Source organism: Amblyomma americanum, chromosome 5, assembly GCF_052857255.1.
Source record: "Amblyomma americanum isolate KBUSLIRL-KWMA chromosome 5, ASM5285725v1, whole genome shotgun sequence".
Classification (NCBI taxonomy): Eukaryota; Metazoa; Arthropoda; class Arachnida; order Ixodida; family Ixodidae; genus Amblyomma; species Amblyomma americanum.
Window position 1 is genome coordinate 49,398,648 of NC_135501.1, and position 19,297 is coordinate 49,417,944.

Below are 19,297 nucleotides of genomic sequence, written 5' to 3' on the forward strand. Positions count from 1 at the left end.
CCTCACGAAATAAAAAGTTCAGAACAAAAACAAGACACATGAGGCGCTAATCTTTAAAGACAAAGAACAACTCCCAATGCACTCGTGTTGCAATAGAGGAAGGTTTAGCGGTAATCATATATTCCACAATTCCAAGCGCTTACCTTAATGTTTTCTGACGCCACTGGGCGTTTCCGGCAAAAAAGTATATTCTCGCCATATAATGGCATAATTTACAACACTAATCAAAATATTTTGCGGCGTGAAACATCTGTTTATTCTTCACATGCATGTACGGATTTGTGTAAAAAGTGTTATCGCGGTCTAAAATAACGGCGCGAGACGGACTGCTATAATTACTGTTTTCCTTTTGTTGTATTTTATTGTTGTGGACTCCACGCCAACTATAGATAACCCGAATAATTGACTGACTGCGCTTGCCAGATCCTCCAATTACTAAAAGAACCTTTGCCATTCATGTACAATTGCTCCCAGAACCTCCGCCACGCGCCGCGCCGCCGGCAGCTGCTCCGCACCACGTGACCGACCACGTGACAGCGTGGCGCCGCAGCCACAAGGTGGTTGCGCCGCCACGCTGAAGGCTCGAAATGCTACCGTAATGTAGCTATCGTATACAAAATCTGAGCTCGTTGCGAGTGAATGCGAGAAAGTCTAAAATTTGAGAAATGAGCTTCTCTGTAGAAGTTCAGGTGAGCAACCTGGACTTGGGCGGATACTTAGTTATTCGTCCAAAATAATCATACTCCATTTAGGAATGACTGCCTGGTATTTCTCCATCTTTTAGAAGCTTTTCATCACGAGCGGCTGCAGAAGAAGAAGACACCGATCCTCGAGCAAGAAGCCCTTCCGTGGTGGTCTGTAGAACGAGAGGAAATCACCGTGCCTCGAAAAGCGAAGACTGGGCGGTGACTGTTCGTATCACTAGCTTCTGATTGCTTGATTGTCTTTCGCTTTTGCAGGGCGCTTGCAGGTCGCTAGGGGCGCATGTCGACGTCCTCTCCTGGCCAGGGGAACTCCCCCTGGTCGGCCAGCCTCCCCCCTAACCAACTCCCCCTGGACGCCTTCTTTCGGGGTGGCGTCGGCACTATTCCCGTGGCCTTGGTTCCATCGGATGGTGGCGCCATTTGACTCAATAACCCGGATGAGGTTCAGACTGCGCTACAGGCGATTACGCCTCATTTCTTAAAAATCTGTGATGTCCGGCAGTACGGCAGAGGAGGCGTGGTGTGCAGGTCGGCCGACCAGGCCTGCATCATGGATTTGTTAACGTGCACAGCTTTTGGAAGCCAGTCGGTAAGCGCATTTATACCGCCGCACTTGGCGTGCTCTAAAGGTCTGGTGCGAGGGGTTGACCCACGCCTTAGCCCTAAGGAAACGCTAGAGAAACTCTCCTCCGCAGGGGTGATTTCTGTACATCGGTGCACTCAGGTCGTCGAGGAAACGAAACTTCCAACTGAAACGGTAATTGCCACTTTTGCGGGTCTCTCCTGTCCATCTGAGTGAAGGTGTGGCCCCTGGTTTTCAGGGTCGATCCGTATTCTTCAAGGCCACTTCAATGCCGCAACTGCTCGAGGTTTGGCCACAGCGCGAACGCCTGCAAGTCGAGCTCAAGGTGCAGTGTGTGTGGTGGTAATCATGACCGTGAAGGAAGGTGTTCAAAAGATGAGATGTGTTGCTTGTGCAGCGGTAGTCACTCCGCCACATATTCTAATTGTCCTGCAAGGGCTGAGGAGGTTAAGGTGCTGGAAGTGTTAGAAAAGCGCCGGTGCTCAAGGCGCGAGGCTATGGCTATTGTTAAGGAAAGGACGTACGGGTACTAAAGTGTGGCAGCACGGCAGACGACTGCGGTCGTGCATTCAAGCCTGTCAGATGCGATTGCTACAGCGGTTGAAAAGGCGATGGCCAAGGTCATGGATCGGCTAGTGAATTCAGTAACAGAGTGCATATCGCAAGTCATGGTGGCGCAAATGACCTCTTCAATAATGGCCTCCAATGCTGCGTTGAAGTCATCCGTGGATCCAGCAGTACCTACTGAACTCAGTGCGGAGACGCCTTTCCTTGTTTCAATGCAGCCGCAAAAAGAGCGCACGCCTCCAACTCATGTACCCGAAGTCACGACCGGAGCAATTGATGGGTGTGCTGAGCTGATGGAGCTCGATGCTCGAGCTCAGAAACGTAGCCGGTCTCCTTTGGCCGTTGCTGGTCCGTCTAGCTCCCCTCAATCCAAAACAAAAAAGAGTAATTCAGGAAAAACTGGTCACCACAGCATTTTGGAAAAAGCAGTTGCTGCTGCAGATCTCTCGGCAGAATAGGGTCTCTGAGAGTGCTGCAGTGGAACTGCCGTTCCATTCAATCAGCCTTCACTGATTTAGTAACTCTTTCAAATCGATTTTCTCCTCATGTCATTGCGCTTCAAGAAACCTGGTTGTCGAAAGAGTTTTCATTTCAAATGGAACATTATCGAATTTTTAGAATGGACCGCCCATCAAGGGGGGAGCGGTTTGCTTCTGCTGGTTTCATCCAGATTCTGTCACAAGGCACGATTGGTGTTTCAGCGTGTGGACGCTCATTGCGAAATTCAGGCAGTGGATCTTTCAGTTCCTGGTTTCCATCCCATTACTGTCGCAAATGTATATTTTTCATCTGGGGTTCATGACACACGGCCATTAGATTGCTTACTCTCTGTCAGCAGATCACATGTGTTGCTAGTTGGGGATTTCAATTCGCATCACTTGACTTGGGGTTATCGAACAGACCAGTGCGGTTTGCGTTTATGGGATTGGGCTTGTGTGAATAACCTAAACTGTCATAACTCGGGTTTTCCGACCTTTCTCCGTGGGCACTACCGATCAGCATTGGATTTAACGTTTTCAACCCCAGGGGTGGCAGTTTCCTCCTGGACTCCGGTTGACTCTGCAACAAACAGTGACCATTTCCCACTCACTTTTGACATTGTGTGTCCGATGACTTCTATCGGCGGATTCAGTTGCACCCTAGTCGATTACAACAAGTTCAAAAGTTCACTCAGTTCAGAACTACACTCTTTGCCGAATTTGTCTCAGGAGAGCAGAGTGTTAGGCTTATGCTCTAATTTAGGTCGGGTACGGAGGCAATCAGAGTGTGCGATAGCATAGGCACTTCTCTGAGCCCTTGGTGGAATGCAGAATGTTCAAAGGATTATAGGCGGCGCAAGGCAGCCTGGAAGAAACTTATCCATAATCAATGTCCACGGAATCGGATCGATTATAAGTTTCTTGCAGCTACCTTCAAGCGCAAAGTCGCGAGGGCAAAAGAAAAATATGATGAAGAGAATTATGACCATCTATCGAAATCTAATAGCAGACAAGCCTTCTTTCGCTTTCTGAGGTCAAGGAACAGGCTGCCACCGCCTCACAACATTCCCTCTAATGTGCTAACTCCAGTAGATCTTGCCAGGTCATTAGAAGAAATTGGCAAAGGCTTGGAACACCGTTTTTCGGCTGCGCTCTCTCGCCCACAACTGCTTGGGAATCACTGATGATTTTCTTAATGTCTCGGTTTCTGAGCTCTCCCAGGTGATAAATCGGTTACCTTCTGCAGCTCCTGGTCCTGACCGTGTCTCCTCTGCGATGATTAAAATACTGTTCGATGAATCGTCAATGCTATATTGGAGCTGGTAAATTACTCTATTAGAACCCCATGGATCCCGGATGTATGGCGTGTTTCCAAAATTATCCCAGTGCTTAAAAAGCCAGGCGAAGGATTGGTCTTAGACAACATTCGACCAATTTCATTGACATCGAATCTGGTGAAATTGGTTGAACGCGTGCTGTATGGACGAATCATGCCCATTATTACTGAAAAGGGACAACTTAACCTTGTCAGATTGGTTTCAAGCCTGGGTGCTCTATATGGTGTGCGCATACTGACCTCGAAAGCCGTGTCCGACTAGCGCGCCGGCGTCGACAGTATGCTCCGCTGGTAACTCTAGACATCTCGAAAGCATATGACAGTGTCGAACATGGGCCTCTGATGTACAGACTACGGGAACTGAGCTTGCCAAGTTATTTTGTGGAATGGGTGTCAGCTTTCCTGGCTGACAGAGAATTTTATTGTTGTCAACGCGGAGTTTCTACAAGGAAATTTCATCCATTTAGAGGTGTGCCTCAAGCTGCAGTTCTCTCCCCTGTTCTATTCAACCTCTTACTCAGTTCGATTCCGACTTCCCCTGACGTGACTACGTACGTGTATGCAGACGATATAGCTTTCTTTGCTGCTGCGAGTGATTTACATTCTGCGTATATGGTTTTAGTCATATTTAAATTCCTTTGAGCGATGGTTATCTGAATTACACTTAAGTCTTAATGTAAACAAGTGCGCTTTGTTACAATTTCCGGTACTCAACAGGTACACATTTCATTGTCTTATCGTCATCAAGTCATTCCTCAGGTATGTTCCCTAAAGTATCTCGGGGTAACTTATGACTCCTCTCTCTCTCTTGGCGGTCACATATAGATCAGGTTGCTGCGAAAGGGATTCGGGCGGTAGGCCTTCTGCGAAGGATGAGTAGCCCTCGCTGCGGTATGCGCAGACATGCTCTCCTGCTGATTTACAAAATGTATATCCGGCCAATCTTGGAATTCGGTTGCGTTTTGTTTTCTGGAGCAGCTGCATACAAATGGCGCCCACTTCTGCTCTTAGAGCGCGAAGCTCTGCGCCTGTGTTTGGGTCTCCCTAAATACGTGGCAAACAATGTTTTGTATCTGGAAGCGCGGGTGCCGTCTCTTACTGCAAGGTTTCGCCTTTTGACAGTACAAACGTTTTTAAAGTTTTGCGACTCGGAGCAGCATGCATCCGAGTTGATCTTCCTAGGGCAGCGAGCGGAGTTCTTGGGTGTCGGATGGTCTCGCCTTCAAACTCCCCAAATCTGTTTCGTTGAATCTTTGCTGGGCCCACTCAACGTGCGAATACCTGAAATTGTTCCGGTGCGGTCCATGCCCGCAGCTGTGTCTATCATCTACGATGACATTTATCCATGTAATGCAAAATTACTGCCTTTCTCATGGTTAAATGGTATGTTGCAGGGTTATTTGTCGACCTTCAGCTCACATGTTGCAATTGCGACTGATGGCTCGGTGTGTGCAGAAATGGCAGGTGTAGGTATTTACTCCCAGTCCCTTGACTGGTCTTTTTCTCTCCGTCTCCAAGATTTCACTCCTATCTATCTGGCTGAGTTTCTAGCAGTGGTTCTCGCTCTGCGCAAGGTACCAATTTCTTTATCAGCAGTAATAATAATTACGGACTCGTTATCTTTATGCACTTCCCTCTTGGCGTCCACTGAATCGCAGCTCTTTCGGATACTAAAATTCCTGATCCCTCCACACATCACATCAATTCGATTTCTTTGGGTTCCTGGGCACAGGGGTCTTCTATTAAATGAATCAGCTGATGCTTTAGCGAAGGCAGCCCTGAGTGGACCGATTGTTGACCCGCTTCCAACAACTGCTTACATCACGGCGGCACGCTTTAGACGGTACACTGTAATGAACGAATTGGGCGCATCAGCGCTTACTTCCTTGGACGACTTCCAGCACCTACTGTTCCCTTGGAGAAGCTCAGTCTGGCGATCGCGCAATCTTGAAGTTTCCTTCACGAGGCTTCGTTGCCGGGTGCCGCAACTTAATTTTTACCTCTACAGGCCTGGTCTGGCGATCTCCCCATCGTGTCCGTATTGTGCGGAGCCGGAAACAATAGAGCACTTTCTTCTTTTTTGCCGTCGCTACTCATCGATTAGGAGGCGACTATTAGAAGTTCCAATACAGAATCTCAGTTTGCGCCTGTCTTCTGCGGTTGTTCTGTCTCTTGGCGCTTCTATGCTTGGCCATACCAATGAGAATGTTTGCTCTGCCGTTCAAAATTATCTCCTAGAATCAAAACGTCTACCATCATGAGCTTTCGTCCTGCCCATCCCATTATCAGCTTCTGTATTTCGGTTTTTACAACCACTTATAGTAATCCCTACCCCTTCTTTGCCTAAATTTTAGTTTGTATGGCCCTCCTAACCTCCTGCAACCACCTCGGCTATGGAAACTGTGCGATCCAAATTTTGGTAGGTCATCCCGTGCTTGCCACATGCAATTGGTCATTTAAATAGTCACCGCCTGGTTATGGCCAATCCCCCTTGTGGGTATGTGCCATTGTGTGAGGTCAACAACAACAACAACAAAATTCTCTTGCAGGGCTCCGAGCACGTCTTCTGGCCGTCAACGCATCGGGAACAGCCCTGCCTTGATCAAGAAGCCTTGTGGGAATCCACTGAGCAGGTACGAATTCTCATCGTACGCTACTGACCGCTGCATTCGCTTCCCCTCATCAAACTGCACCGTCATCGCGACTGACGCCATTGCCAACGGGATTTCCGATTATTCATGAAACCATTGAAGGAATCGGTCGATGTCGAAACAGAGCAGCGCACAGATTACGCTGTATATAGGCAGCATGTAGTTCAAACTCCTTTATAATAAGTCCCGCACAGCTGTTGAAATCTTAATACAGAGTTTAAGATTTCATGAGGTCACTTAGTTTTCCAACCGTACACAGCGCTGGTGAGCACGGAAGGTGCACCCAAGGCTCCCGGATCCAGTCCAGACACACGGCAGTCGCGTTTCGATGAGCGCAAATTGCAAACACGTCCGTGTGGTGTGCATAGTCAGTGCGCGTTCAAAAAATCATATCGCCGAAAATATTATGACTCTCTACACTTGCGTTCCTCGTAATCAGCGTGCATTTTAGGATTTCAAGCCCATCATACCGTGCGATACAATTACCTAACACTTTCGCACCACCTGCACATGGCGCGTTGCAGCAAGTGAATATACTTCTGCTTTGCATATCTCTTTTATGCGAATACAACTAGACGTTTCACCCTACGACCACTACGAAACCCGTGAGTTTAATATGTACTTCAAAAATTTTTAATATCTGTGGGGAGTAATGGTTGCCATTCATCTTCAGAGCGTGAAATCGTTAATAGATATTCCTACTCTGACGACCTGCTCGACTGTGTGGCTCCAATTAAAATGTACAGCACGTTCCACGCCACACAACAAACCGCCTTCGCTCCCAGCCTTTAGCAGGTGATCGTCACGTGGACTAGTGACCGATAACCTACCGTTGAACGCTAACCGTCCTTGTCAAGTACATTATCCCGCCTTTTAATGATGTAAACTACATTTCTCAGTCTATGCAGTCCATGCTTACTTGTTTAAACATCTTTTCTGCGTCTGCAGGCACTTTAGAAATCAATTCCTGGGCGCTTCCCTCTCTGGAACTCGACGGTTACTTTCTCGCCAGAGCCCACTGCAGCTAACACGTTTTCTCTATTATGCCACTAATCATCGTCGTATCAATAATGAAGCGTTTAGTGCCACATTAACGTTTTTTTTATATGGTTCGTTTAAAAAGCTGTGAGGCGACCATCATCTTACCTGTGCCTGTGCAGCTACCGGCGAATCTGTTTAAAATATATAAATTTCACAGGTTTTCTTCGCTCGTTTTTGGTATATTTTATGACGATCTTTTACACATGTTTTTACTCCTTTCTCCAATCTATTCTGGCGTAAAAAATGTAATAAAAGATTATTCACGATAAATATTATCGTGGGCGCTCAAGCAGAGAGGTCAGATATCGAAAAGTTTTTTTGTTACTCACGAAGGCGATTCTTTTGCACGAAGCCAAGATAAGCTCATCACGACTCTGTGTACCAACGCTATAGTCGTTTATTACGTCGTGCTTTTGCACTGCCAATACGCGTTATATTCTTTACTATCAACTCAAATTCGTTTTTCCGAACAACAGTGCGTCGTATGTTGTACCGAAAAAGATCATAAACCGTTTCTCGAGAACGATGAAAACAGTTCCTTTCATTCATTGAGTTTGAACGCAGCTCCAATGTAGCGGAACGGTACAGCATAACGGTTCCCTGTATTCGTTCCTGTTTGGGCGCAGTTTCAAAACGACGGAAAAGATATGCATTCTTTCGGTTACACCTCCAGGAAAACCCGGCTTAGCCCCAGCATTCTTTGCATGCCCACTAGCGTTCGCTACCTTGTGCCCAGCTTAAGCTATAAAATGAATCTGGGGAAAAAAACGTAGCGCAAAAAAGGAGAAGAGCTGCGACAAACGGACAGACACACCGCTGTTTGTGTGTGTGTTTGTCTTTCTCAGTCCTTTTTTTCGCTATATTTTTTCCTGAATCATGAACCAACAAGCGGGAGCATCTACGCTTTTATAAAAAAGCTCTCAAATAGCTCTAACAGCAATCCAGCTCCAGTCAGCGGCTTTGAAATTCTATGACTTAACAATGATAAGTTTGACCTTTACGGAAAAAGAAAACTATAACTTCCCAGAAGCTTTCTTCACATTATGAGGGATCTATTTGGAGAGAGGTATCGGGAACTACCTGATCGGAAACTGCAGGAAAGAAACACTGAGGAGCATCCTTGAAATGCAATCTGCAATAAAGTTTAGGTGCGACACTCCCACAAATAAACTATTTATTAACCTCATTGAATTACAAGGCACACCTAAAAATTACGGCACCGTATGAGGAAAACGGTATCTTGGACATCGTAGTGTGTAGCAAGCTCCACCAGTAACCTAGTGGCCAGAGAGACTGATGCCTTGATGAGACCCTGTGTGCCAGGCGGTGAGATCTCCGCGGTTCCTAGGATTCAGGCAGGTCAGCCCCGTAACAGTTAGCAGCTCAAGCCAGTTGGCGCCCTACACTTGTTGTTCTCGTAAACTCGCTAACGCTCTCGTAGGAGTTGTGGCGCCGCTATACCCACTGCCTCTCTGCGTCTGGGGTTACGGAAAGGAGAGAAAAGCGTTCTTTTCTTTCAAATTAATTTTACCTTGCGATGTGTGTAAAATATTCAATGTTATATATCTCCAACTGGTAGCAACGCGGCCCCTGCCTTTCCTACGCAGAACCAGCAAAACTGTCCGCGGATGTCATCACAGAGGAAGAGCAAAGCGCCGAACCTGAACCCAAACAGTACCCCACCAGCTTAGTCGTCATGGCGGCGGTTGTAGCCCTGACTACTGCGCTCGGCGTCTTCTGGTTCCTGTTGCCCAGAGAGCGCAAGAGTAGCTCCACCACAACCCAGCGCCAGGCACCCCTTTGCAAGAACAGCCATTGCACCACAGCGGTCAAAATGCTAAAGGCCATCATGAAGCCTGAGGCGGACCCGTGCCATGACTTCTACACCTTCGTGTGCGGCAACTATCACAACCCATCCGGCCAGGTGCCTGTCCAGATGGATGAGGAGATGTACAGCAGTCTAGCCCGAACACTGCACGCCACACGCTCGTATCCGTTGCGGGACCAGAGTGCTGCTCAGAAGGCGGGCGCCCTGTACAACAACTGCGTCGAGGGCCCCTTGGACGAAACTGAGTCGCTGCGTGCTTTCGTAGAGTCCGTGGGTCTTGGCTTGAGCAGCTACGCGTATGCAGAGGCACTGGACAAGATCACCATGCTTTTCTTCAAGTACAACATCACGTTCTGGACATGTCCCTGGACGACTCCAAGCTCTCTTGTCGCAAACGACAGCTGGTGCTGACGCTGAGCCTTCCTCATCTGCTCTGGTTGAGAGAGCGCAGCAAGAACGAGCGAGCGACCAACCTTTACCTCGCTGACATGCAAGCGTTTGGGCTGATCCCCGGCACGTTGAGGGCATTCCTCTGGCTGACCCATATAATCAACGTCGAAAATGTAGCCGTTAGCGTTGTCTCCGACCCCGCGACACTAAAGATGGGCGAGGACGTTGTCTTCTCAACCGCGGATCTCCTGCAGAACTATACGCCCAGCAGCCATGGGGTCGGTGGGCCTCCCTGGTCTCCGTGCACTCCGGATGTGTGTACGGCGCAGAAGACGAAGTTCAGGTGAGGCACCCAAATATGGCCGATCCCACGTGCTCCTCATTGCGGCGAAACCCTTGGGCTGAATTCAGATCTCTGGTCATGTGAAATGTGGGCTAATAATCTATGGGCTCCCTTCCTACCACTAGTGATTCGGTGACTGATTATATCTTCATTCCATTTCATTTACTTCTCCAGTATGAACTGAACTATACCATGGCATTTTGATATTTCCGTGTTAATGCGTTTATGCGCACTATCTCGATGCCCGCTGTATCCGTGCCCGGTGTTGCTGCGTTTGCTCTCCTCTAATCCGCCACCCTGCTTATGTCCACTCTCTTGGCATCCGCTCGTTAAAATCCATGATATGCACTGCATAGTCAAATTTTAACCTCCCCATGTACGATCTCTCTTCTACTTTTTCTTCTTCTTCTTCTTCTTCTTCTTCTTCTTCTTCTTCTTCTTCTTCTTCTTCTTCTTCTTCTGTGATTGAAGGAAGGATGAAAAGTGGGAGGACACGGCCTTGTCTACTGGAGGGCTAGCCTCCACGCCCACTGCCGGCGTGTCGTAGAAGGAGCAGGAGGAGGGGAAAAAAGACTGGAAGGAGAGGGTAGGCGCGCAGCCGCAATGATCATGTCAGGTGACATGTGCTGCCCCCTCAGGCCTAGAGGCGGCCAGTGCGGCCGGTGGCCTCCAGGAAAGAGAGGAGGTGCCGGAAGGCCTTGGCACGGGAGTGGCCGCCGGGGAACAGAAGGTGGTCCGCTGAGCTGCAGGGGAGGCCCAAGGAGCGATAGCCCGCCTCCATGATTGTACGCTGTGCGATATCTCATGTTATGTACTGCTGTTATTTATGTGCTATTACTTGGAACCCTCGTTTCCAACATCTACATGCACGGACCACAGCTTCGAATACAGCTCAGTAAAGCGAAGCGCAATGAGGGGATGTCTACTTCGTAAAGTAATGTACCACTACATTTTACACACTTGGTTAATCCTGCGGTAACACGGATAGTCTTTCAAGGTTTTTCTTTCCGTCGGTGTTCTGATTGGTTCAAGTTACGACGAGCCCAATTGCATTTCTTCGTGAATGCTATTGCAGTGCAAACTAATGAATAAGTGCCAGTCTATATGCGACGATGACGTAAAACGTACGTTGCACCAGGTGAAGCCTGTTCCAGCTTTGCTTACTCTTAGCAGAAAATGCACTGGTTTACGTCTCCTTGGTTCTTATCTTACTAAAAGAATCACGCCTTGTAAGCAATTTATCAGATTTTAAAAGCAGCTTTCCTGCCGCTCCTCAAAGCTCTTTACCGCTTATGTGCCATTAAACACAATCACACTTACAATAATGGCGAAAGTGGGGCATCCCTTCAACAAACCACCAACATAAAAAATTAGTGGAAGGGAAATTAAGTCCCTAGCTTATCGGCTGACTTGTGACGGAGAGCTGCATTAGCCAGAAAAGATCTCAGGTCGCCTACATTTACAATGATCTCAAAGGAAGCTGGAGATGACTAATTTTGTAATTGTGCCGCCGCGGTAGCTCGGTGGTTATGGCGCTCGGCTACTGTCCTGAAAGTCACGGGTTAGATTCTGGTCGTGCCGGTCGAATTTCTATTGAGGCGAAATTCTAGAGGCCGTGTACAGTGCGATATCAGTGCGCGTTAAAGAACCCCAGGGAGTTGAAATTTCTGGAGCCGTTCACTACCACATCGCCCGTAGCCTGAGTGGCTGTGGTATGTGAACCCCCATAAAACCAAATCAATTTTGTAATTTCGCATATCTTAACAGTTCGCGAAACTACAGGACTGAAGGCATTCCATTCCATGGCTTTCTTTGTTGAACTTTTTTAACGCTTACAGTAGAGCAAGAAATATTGGCTGCCTGCTCACTCGCTGCATGCAAACGAAAGTGCGCAGAAGTAATTTTCAAGTTCCTCGAAGCAAGAGAATCGCAAGGTAAGAAATGCCTCTGATGATAGCAGCAGCTGTGTGAAGTGGCTTGAAAGTCACTTTCAGTTTCAATAATAAGCCATTCAGTGTTATCTTTAGCACGTCGTTGTGAAGTGCGAGGAAGTAAAATTGCCATAAATTTGAAATTTAACCTATCAAAAAATTTCAGCTGGGAAATACAACCACTTCGTGCATTCAGTCTCAACGAGAAAAAAAACGATTTGTTGCTTTTCTGCTGACCGAAGCCAACGTTGGCAACATCAACAATAAAATTATCAGCTTGCAGTGCATCACGCTCCCTATAAGCGACCAAAAACCAATAGTTAATTGAGCGTATTTGGACATGCGCCCGCCACCTTGACTTGCAGCCCCGATTCCTCCACGGGCTGCCCTTGGCCGACCACTAAGGTAAGAGCGCGGGATAGTTGATGCTTCATTGCAGAAGTACTACTGCGCAACAGTCAAAAACTGACACAGATACAAGACGCAGAAGCGCTGACCGGGTGCGTAAGATAGAGAGACTAATAGCTGAACGGCCCGAAGTGCAAGACATGATACTTGACTAGGTATTATACTTCGCCAGCACTTCTATATCTTGTCTGTGTCGTTTTATTTCAGCGTTCTGCAGTAGTGCTTTAGCTTGGCAAGGACCCCCTCAATCCTACATTTCTACCTATTTCCAAACGGCAGCCTCCAGCCTCTATTCTGAGCAGGCTGCGATGGTCCACTGGCTGTGCCACACTACACTGATTTCGGTTAACGACAGAGCGCCAGGCTGCCATTTGTTCACGATCGTACAGTGACGAACAATCCCCGAAACGGTTGACGCGGAATGAGTCAACATTTCTTTCCTCTTTTTATTACTTTGTTTTGATATTCCTTGTAATCACGCAGAAGGAAATAGAATGAAGGAGGACCTGTGCATGACAATGAGCATCCAGAAGCAAATCTGCCATCACATTGTCTTCTCGCGCAGGTAAACCTGGCCGCCATGTCTTACATCGACCAGCTCTACGCCAACCTGGGGAGACAGCTCAGTTTTCTGATTGCATGGGAGATGATTCGCACTCTAATGCCGCTCTCGTCTCGCCAGGTGGCCACTTCCTTCTACCAAGCACAATACATAACTTCACTGTGCATCATAGCAGTGACGAGAGCCATGCAGGTTCCCCTTCTCTCTTGGTCCCTCTTCGAAGCGGTGCCGCAGAGCACGGTGGCCTCGGCACAAATAATGATGGACCATATTCGAGTCTATAATGGAGGAAATCAAAAGCTCTAACTGGTTGGACAGCGCCACGAAAGCGAGGGCTACGGAGGAGGTTCGTGCCATAAAACTCCACGTTGGTTTCCCAACGTATTTCAGATCGGAGAAGGAACTCAACCTCGTGTACCGCTCGTACCCGGACATCAGCAACAATTTTCTTACGACGTGGCTCGACGGCATGAGCAAAACAATCACCTGGCGGATCACCAACCGTACTAGCTTCAAGTGAGTAAAGCTAGTTTTCTCACCTGATTGGAGCTAATTTACAGACTGGCAATTGCCATTGACAAAGACCCACCGCCTTGTTCGCTTTGCACTCCAGAAAAACTTTTTTTCCCGTTCGTCACGCTTTCTGACCCTCAGCAAGTTCTTGTATGAGTGCTTAGACTAGTCGTCAGATATTGGTACTTTTCGATAGGCGCACTAACCCTGAAGAAGTGCACACCATCTTGATTAGAGTATGCGAAGTTTTTGATAGCCTTGAAGGTGTAAATCACAGGTCTAGCATACAAGTTCTATGCATATGAAGAATGTGACCGCGAAAGACGGTTTATCAGCAGAACCACGTTCCCAGGTTTCTGCTTTCAGTCGAAGTCGTAAGTCATAGCCTACCCTTTAATATGTCACTCATTCCAGCTACCTCCTATCGTTCATAATGAATAAGCATCAAATGCGTCCTCGTTACACTGACTGATATTCGTGCGATAATTAGTGAACTTCTGGTTAAAAAACTTTTAAGCGAGCATTGGTGCATCGTTTGAATGCGTTAGCATTTCCCGTTGCTGCTGATTCTGCTGTATCAATACCTTAAGGGTGTGACGCGACAATTTTAATGGATTAATGCTCACATATGAGGCACTCTGTCTGTGTGTGTGGTTCTAGCGTCCAGTGTTCTTCGTTCTCATCAGTAGCGCACTAATGAAGTTTTCACATATGAGGAATCGGTCAATCTCTACCCTATGTTCATAGATCGCTTGGTGTCCCGTATCACCCCTGGCCCAGCGGTGCAGCGGCTAAGCGATATGCCACTGCAGCGCTGCGCCACTGCCTCGGCAGCTGGCTGCTTGAAACACAGCCACCAGTGGAGCTTGTGAGACCCATGTTGCCTTCCCGAGCGACCTCTAAGCCGCGGCAGCCGAATGTCGATGGCGGCAAATTTCTAGAGGCCCGCGTACTGTGCGATATCAGGGCACGTTAAAGAACCCCAGGTGGTCGAATTTTCCGAAGCCTTAACTACGGCGTGCCTCATAGCCGCAGTTGATTTGGGACGTTAAACCACCATAAACGAAGCCAAACCGAGCGATCTCTCGTGACCAATCATTAGTTTCAACACCTCCTGCATGCCACGGTAGGCAGTTTGCTCACAATCGGCGGGCAGGTTGCCACTTACGACAGTATACACGCTGCGATGACATCACAAGATTTGCGTCTTGTCGTGCGTCACGCGTGAGGGCATTTGCCATTTCTGCGTTTACAGACCCTTCTAGTGGTTACGTTTTAATAACAAGCAAATTCAGCGTGTCTGCTTCTACTGGCATGCCGCAGCTTCCAGGTGACGTGGACGAACGCGGCGTACGTCCCGTACCGCAACAAGATGGTTCTCCCGGCGCCGACACTGCGACCGCCCGTATTCTCGCCCGCATTCCCCAAGGCGATCAACTACGCCACCCTGTGAGGAATTATCGGTCACGAGATCACGCACGCCTTCGACCTGCAAGGCAGACTCATTGACGCACAAGGACACTGGGTCAACTGGTGGTCGAACCGCTCCCGCGAACAGTACTCAGAGCGGGTGTTATGCCTTCGTCGGTCGCACGGAGCGAATGACGTAAGGGCAGGTATCGATGAGGATTCAACGGTGAAGTGCTAAGGAAATGTAATGCGCATTGTGGAACATTATCACACTGCATGCTACAGAGGTATCGAACTGATTGCAGCCACTTGGGAGTTCACCGACCTGCAAGAGAATCTCAATGTATGGGCTAGCTCACTTAGTGGTTACTCATAAAGTAAGCCCCACTTATAACTAGGCGGGTTATACAGTCCTGATTGCAATTAAGCAGCTGCTGTCTAGAATAGTCATTGAGAAGAGCTGAGACATAGAGCGCACTGTTCTCGCCACATTTGCCCAACCATAGGGTTGCACTGAAATTACCATGGCTATAAAGAAAATATGCCTCATATCATCTGAAACATCGCTCCTGTTCACCTAACATGGATTACTTCGGTTGCTAGCATTTCCAAGATTACGAAAACACCTACGTGGTGAGACATTTTTCTCAGGAACTGAGGTGATAGAGACGAGAGGACCGTAGTTCTCTCAAGATGCACAAACTTTTTAGCAAGAAGTAGTCTCAGTGTAGAAGGATATGTCTGGCAAACGAGGTAACTGCATAAAGAACGCGCAGAAAATGACTAGAAACCGATGCCGGTTCAGCCTCTCAAATGAGTTTTTGTGCTTCGTATGAACAAACCCTCATGTGGCGTCTGCATTATTTGACCTCACGTCAGTTTTACTAGCGCCAAGTAACGTTTACCTTGGGATGCAAATCATGTTATTCTGCTTTGAGAATCCATGGAATGAAAACTTTTTCATGCAAGGTCTTCCATTCGATTCGTTTATTGGCGATCGAGCTCTGGTTTATAGACGTTATCTTTACCTCCTGAACCTCTTGCGCAGAAGCCTAGCGCCACGAATTGTCCTTTGTATTAGCATCTAATTTGTCAATTGTCTTCAGTCGTGATCATATTTTTGGGACATCGTAATGAATGATCACGTGCATAAAAACTTTTATTATTGCATAAACTACTTCCTGGGGTTAGAAAAGTGGAGGTCTTGCTGCGGATGGACGGAGGACGGTGATTTTCTTAGCCAACCGGTAACCCTTGGACCGTGGCGGCTGCCTCCGCCCCGGACTATGACCCTGGCTTGAATGGCGGGTTGGAGCTCAACAGTATGGCCTCTCACTGCTCTTGTGAAATATTTGTGCTTCACTCTGATGATTCTTTAGGACACGCCTATAACATGTGGAAAATATTAGCTGGTGGATAACACTTTTTACAACGTTTCGGGTATGTTATGAATGATACTCAGACTAGCTGTCTGAACTATATAAGCCCGAAAACGCCGAGAGGCAAGTCAGTGATGTGTTTCCATTCCAAACAACAGTTGCTGTCACTACCGGCAAAGATCAAGAACTCTGCATTCTGAACAAAAAAATAACTTTGGGACTAAAGTAAGTAACTGGGAATGCCTTTCGGGCAGAGCATATCTCCTTATAAACGGTCTTCATCGTCAAAAATTGTGGTGGTACATAAGCTCTGCTGGAAGGGTATTACGCAGAAGTGTTTACTGATCCCTGCGGCGGCCTGGGGTCATCTTTGCATATGACTTTCCACTGTGTCGTTTGACCCGAATCGGCACACAGGAGGCAGAAGTAACGGCTGCTTAACTTGTCCGGACTCGTTAGTCATCCAGACAGACTTTGGATGGATGGCATCAGTGACGGCGCGGTGCGGGGTTGCACGAGCGTGGCAGCAGTTCAAGCCGGTGTATAGAAACAACTTTACTGCCTGTATTTTGGCTTAAGTTGGTTCTTTTTATCGGAAACGTGGTGAAGCGATTTTCACAAGACGCTACATTTTACTACGTCGTGTTAGCCACATGATAGGTGCTGAAACAAAGGTTCATTCGTTTTAATATATCTATGATTGAGGCTGCTTCAAAAAGTAAAATGGCGGCTTGATAACGCAATGTACCCTCTACAAGAAGTAGATAAGAGGCAGAACATGCAGTTAGAACGGTAGAATTTGGCACACCTGCATACGCAGCACAAGAAAATTTGGACTAAAACAAGTGAAGGAACGGCCGGTCATACCCATGCCGCGCAGGGGATCGGCCCAATATTGCAAAACAATGGTTCCATCTGTCCTTTGTAGGCCAGGCCTTTGCCAATATGGTTCCAATGTTGGGCCAATTGCCTTTGCCGCTTGGGTAGCTTCACTGAGATTCAAGTACCTGCAAAGTCATGGTGCCGATTCTGTCAGCTTCAATTTCAGGCTGTGCTCACCCCGACAGGAATATGTAGGATGATCGGTGTTACCCCACTGCAGGGCACAGCCGACTCCGAGAACATGGCGGACTTTGCCGGCATAGCGTCTGCCCACCAGGCCTTCGTGAGCCATGGCGACCGCCGGACGCTGGGCGGGCTCAATTACGACGCCAAGCAGCTTTTCTTCATCTCCTCTTGCGTCAAGTGGTGTTTCGAGGAGACAATCCTTCAGGCTAAACAGTACGCGCCTTTTGTGGACCGCTGTAACGTCCCCCTCAAGAACACGGAGGCCTTTGCAGAGGCTTTCAAGTGCCCCACCGGTGCTGCCATGCGTCCCTCATCGCGCTGCTCTTTTTGGTAAAACCGGCATGTTTACGAATAGACCACATATACAAGTGCCAAGCACAGTCCTCAGAGACATTAACGGAAACACGCAAGACCGCTGCCGTGTAAGTGGCTTGGAACAAGCGGTTCCTTAAAGTTACCTAGTGGTTAAATACATTGTTTCCAATAAAAAGACGTTTCCATACATTGTTTCAAATAAGAATTGATCACCTGATTTTTCTCACCATGTTGACGTCTGTCCATCAATAGAAAACACCTTTATCAAGAACATTTTAAAACATTACCTTTTTTATCAACCCAGCTGAATCTAGTAAGGTGAGCGAAAGCTCTGTAAAGGTAAGCGCACTATGGTGATGGCACACCACACGCTTTTATATAGCGAACGGCGCGTCACGCGATTTCCAGCAGCGGCGAGAGTGCCTCAGGCTTCGCATGCACATCTGTGGAGAGGCGAAGCGAGTAACGTGATCCGATAGGATAGATAAGCGGGCGAGTTGGTGATACATAATGCAAAAAAACAGCGCGAACAAACGGGGACTAGACGAAGAATACACAGGAACAAGCGCTGACTCTCAACTAAAGTTTAATCACAGGAAGCACACTTATAAAAGGAAACAGAAAACGAAAAAAACACAAAATCAGAACGCATGTGTTACTATGTGATGTCCAGATATGCAACCTCGTATAACATGCGTATAACAGGCGTATAACATGACAAAGAAACCAAGATTATGTGTCAGCCAACCATCCCTGCTCCTGCTTGACTGTGAGGTTGCATATCTGGACATCACATAGTAACACATGCGTTCTGATTTTCTGTTTTTTTCGTTTTCTGTTTCCTTTTATAAGTGTGCTTCCTGTGATTAAACTTTAGTTGAGAGTCAGCGCTTGTTCCTGTGTATTCTTCGTCTAGTCCCCGTTTGTTCGCGCTGTTTTTTTGCATTATGTGATCCGATAGTTGCGAGGCGAGCCAGGGCCGTCAGCTCAACTCGCGCAGCTGTGGCGAGGCGTGGCGAGTCACGTGGCATGACGTCAGAGCCTGGCCTTCGCTCCTCCTGGTTTGAAGGTCAAATTTCCTAGCCACATGACGTTCAGCTTTGTAAGGGAGGTGTAGAGCTTTCGCTGTTTAAATTCCCTCCAGTCGATTCATACTCGTGACGCCCTTACCGTAGATAACGATGGGTTGCCAATGTTTTGAAGTGAATGGAATCCACACCAAAGATTCGGTGTCCACGCAGGCATTTTACTTGCAAAATCGGCGGGTGACAGAGGAAACCATTTCTGTTCTTAGTGTTTTCTGCTTTTTAATAGCTCCTTTTTCGGGGACAGTAGCGTTCTGGACATCGGTGTTCTTGTGATAAGAATGCGGGGTCATATTGATTCAGGTGAACTTCTGCTTTTTCGTCGTGTCCCTTTAAGCACCCTCTCGGAAAGGCCTCCTGCTTATCACCGGCGAGCTCACATGCATGCTGAGAGCAGTGATGAGATGCTTTCGCACCATCGCCTTTTCTTATTCCAGAGTGCTTCTGACCGGGAAATAAAAAAAAATAGTGATGTACAACGCAAAGATGTAGGAAGAAGCAGAGTCCTGCTCTACGAAGCAACACGCAGGGGAAGAATGCACTGTGTGCCGTTCCTGTGTATCGTAGCCATAAGCTTGGTTCCCCCAAAAGACAGCCTTCGCTGTAGCCGCACACACATTAAACCAAACCTTAAGCACATCGACAAATTGTATCGCAGATCGCAAATCTCCTACCAAGCATTGTCTTTCCGTGCAGTAGTCACT

The 19,297-nt window shown here is 47.7% G+C and overlaps 1 protein-coding gene and 1 pseudogene across 1 annotated transcript; both read left to right on the forward strand.

Annotated features, from left to right (window-relative positions):
• Positions 1-848: 848 nt before the first annotated feature.
• Positions 849-10,233, forward strand: LOC144134676 (uncharacterized). Its single transcript, XM_077667531.1, has 3 exons — positions 849-911; positions 6,219-6,302; positions 8,969-10,233. Exon 3 carries the CDS (start codon positions 9,058-9,060, stop codon positions 9,598-9,600), a length of 543 nt encoding a protein of 180 aa, XP_077523657.1. The 5' UTR covers positions 849-911; positions 6,219-6,302; positions 8,969-9,057; the 3' UTR covers positions 9,601-10,233.
• A 2,522-nt stretch (positions 10,234-12,755) lies between these two features.
• LOC144133850 (neprilysin-1-like) lies at positions 12,756-17,527 on the forward strand (annotated as a pseudogene).
• Positions 17,528-19,297: the final 1,770 nt, after the last annotated feature.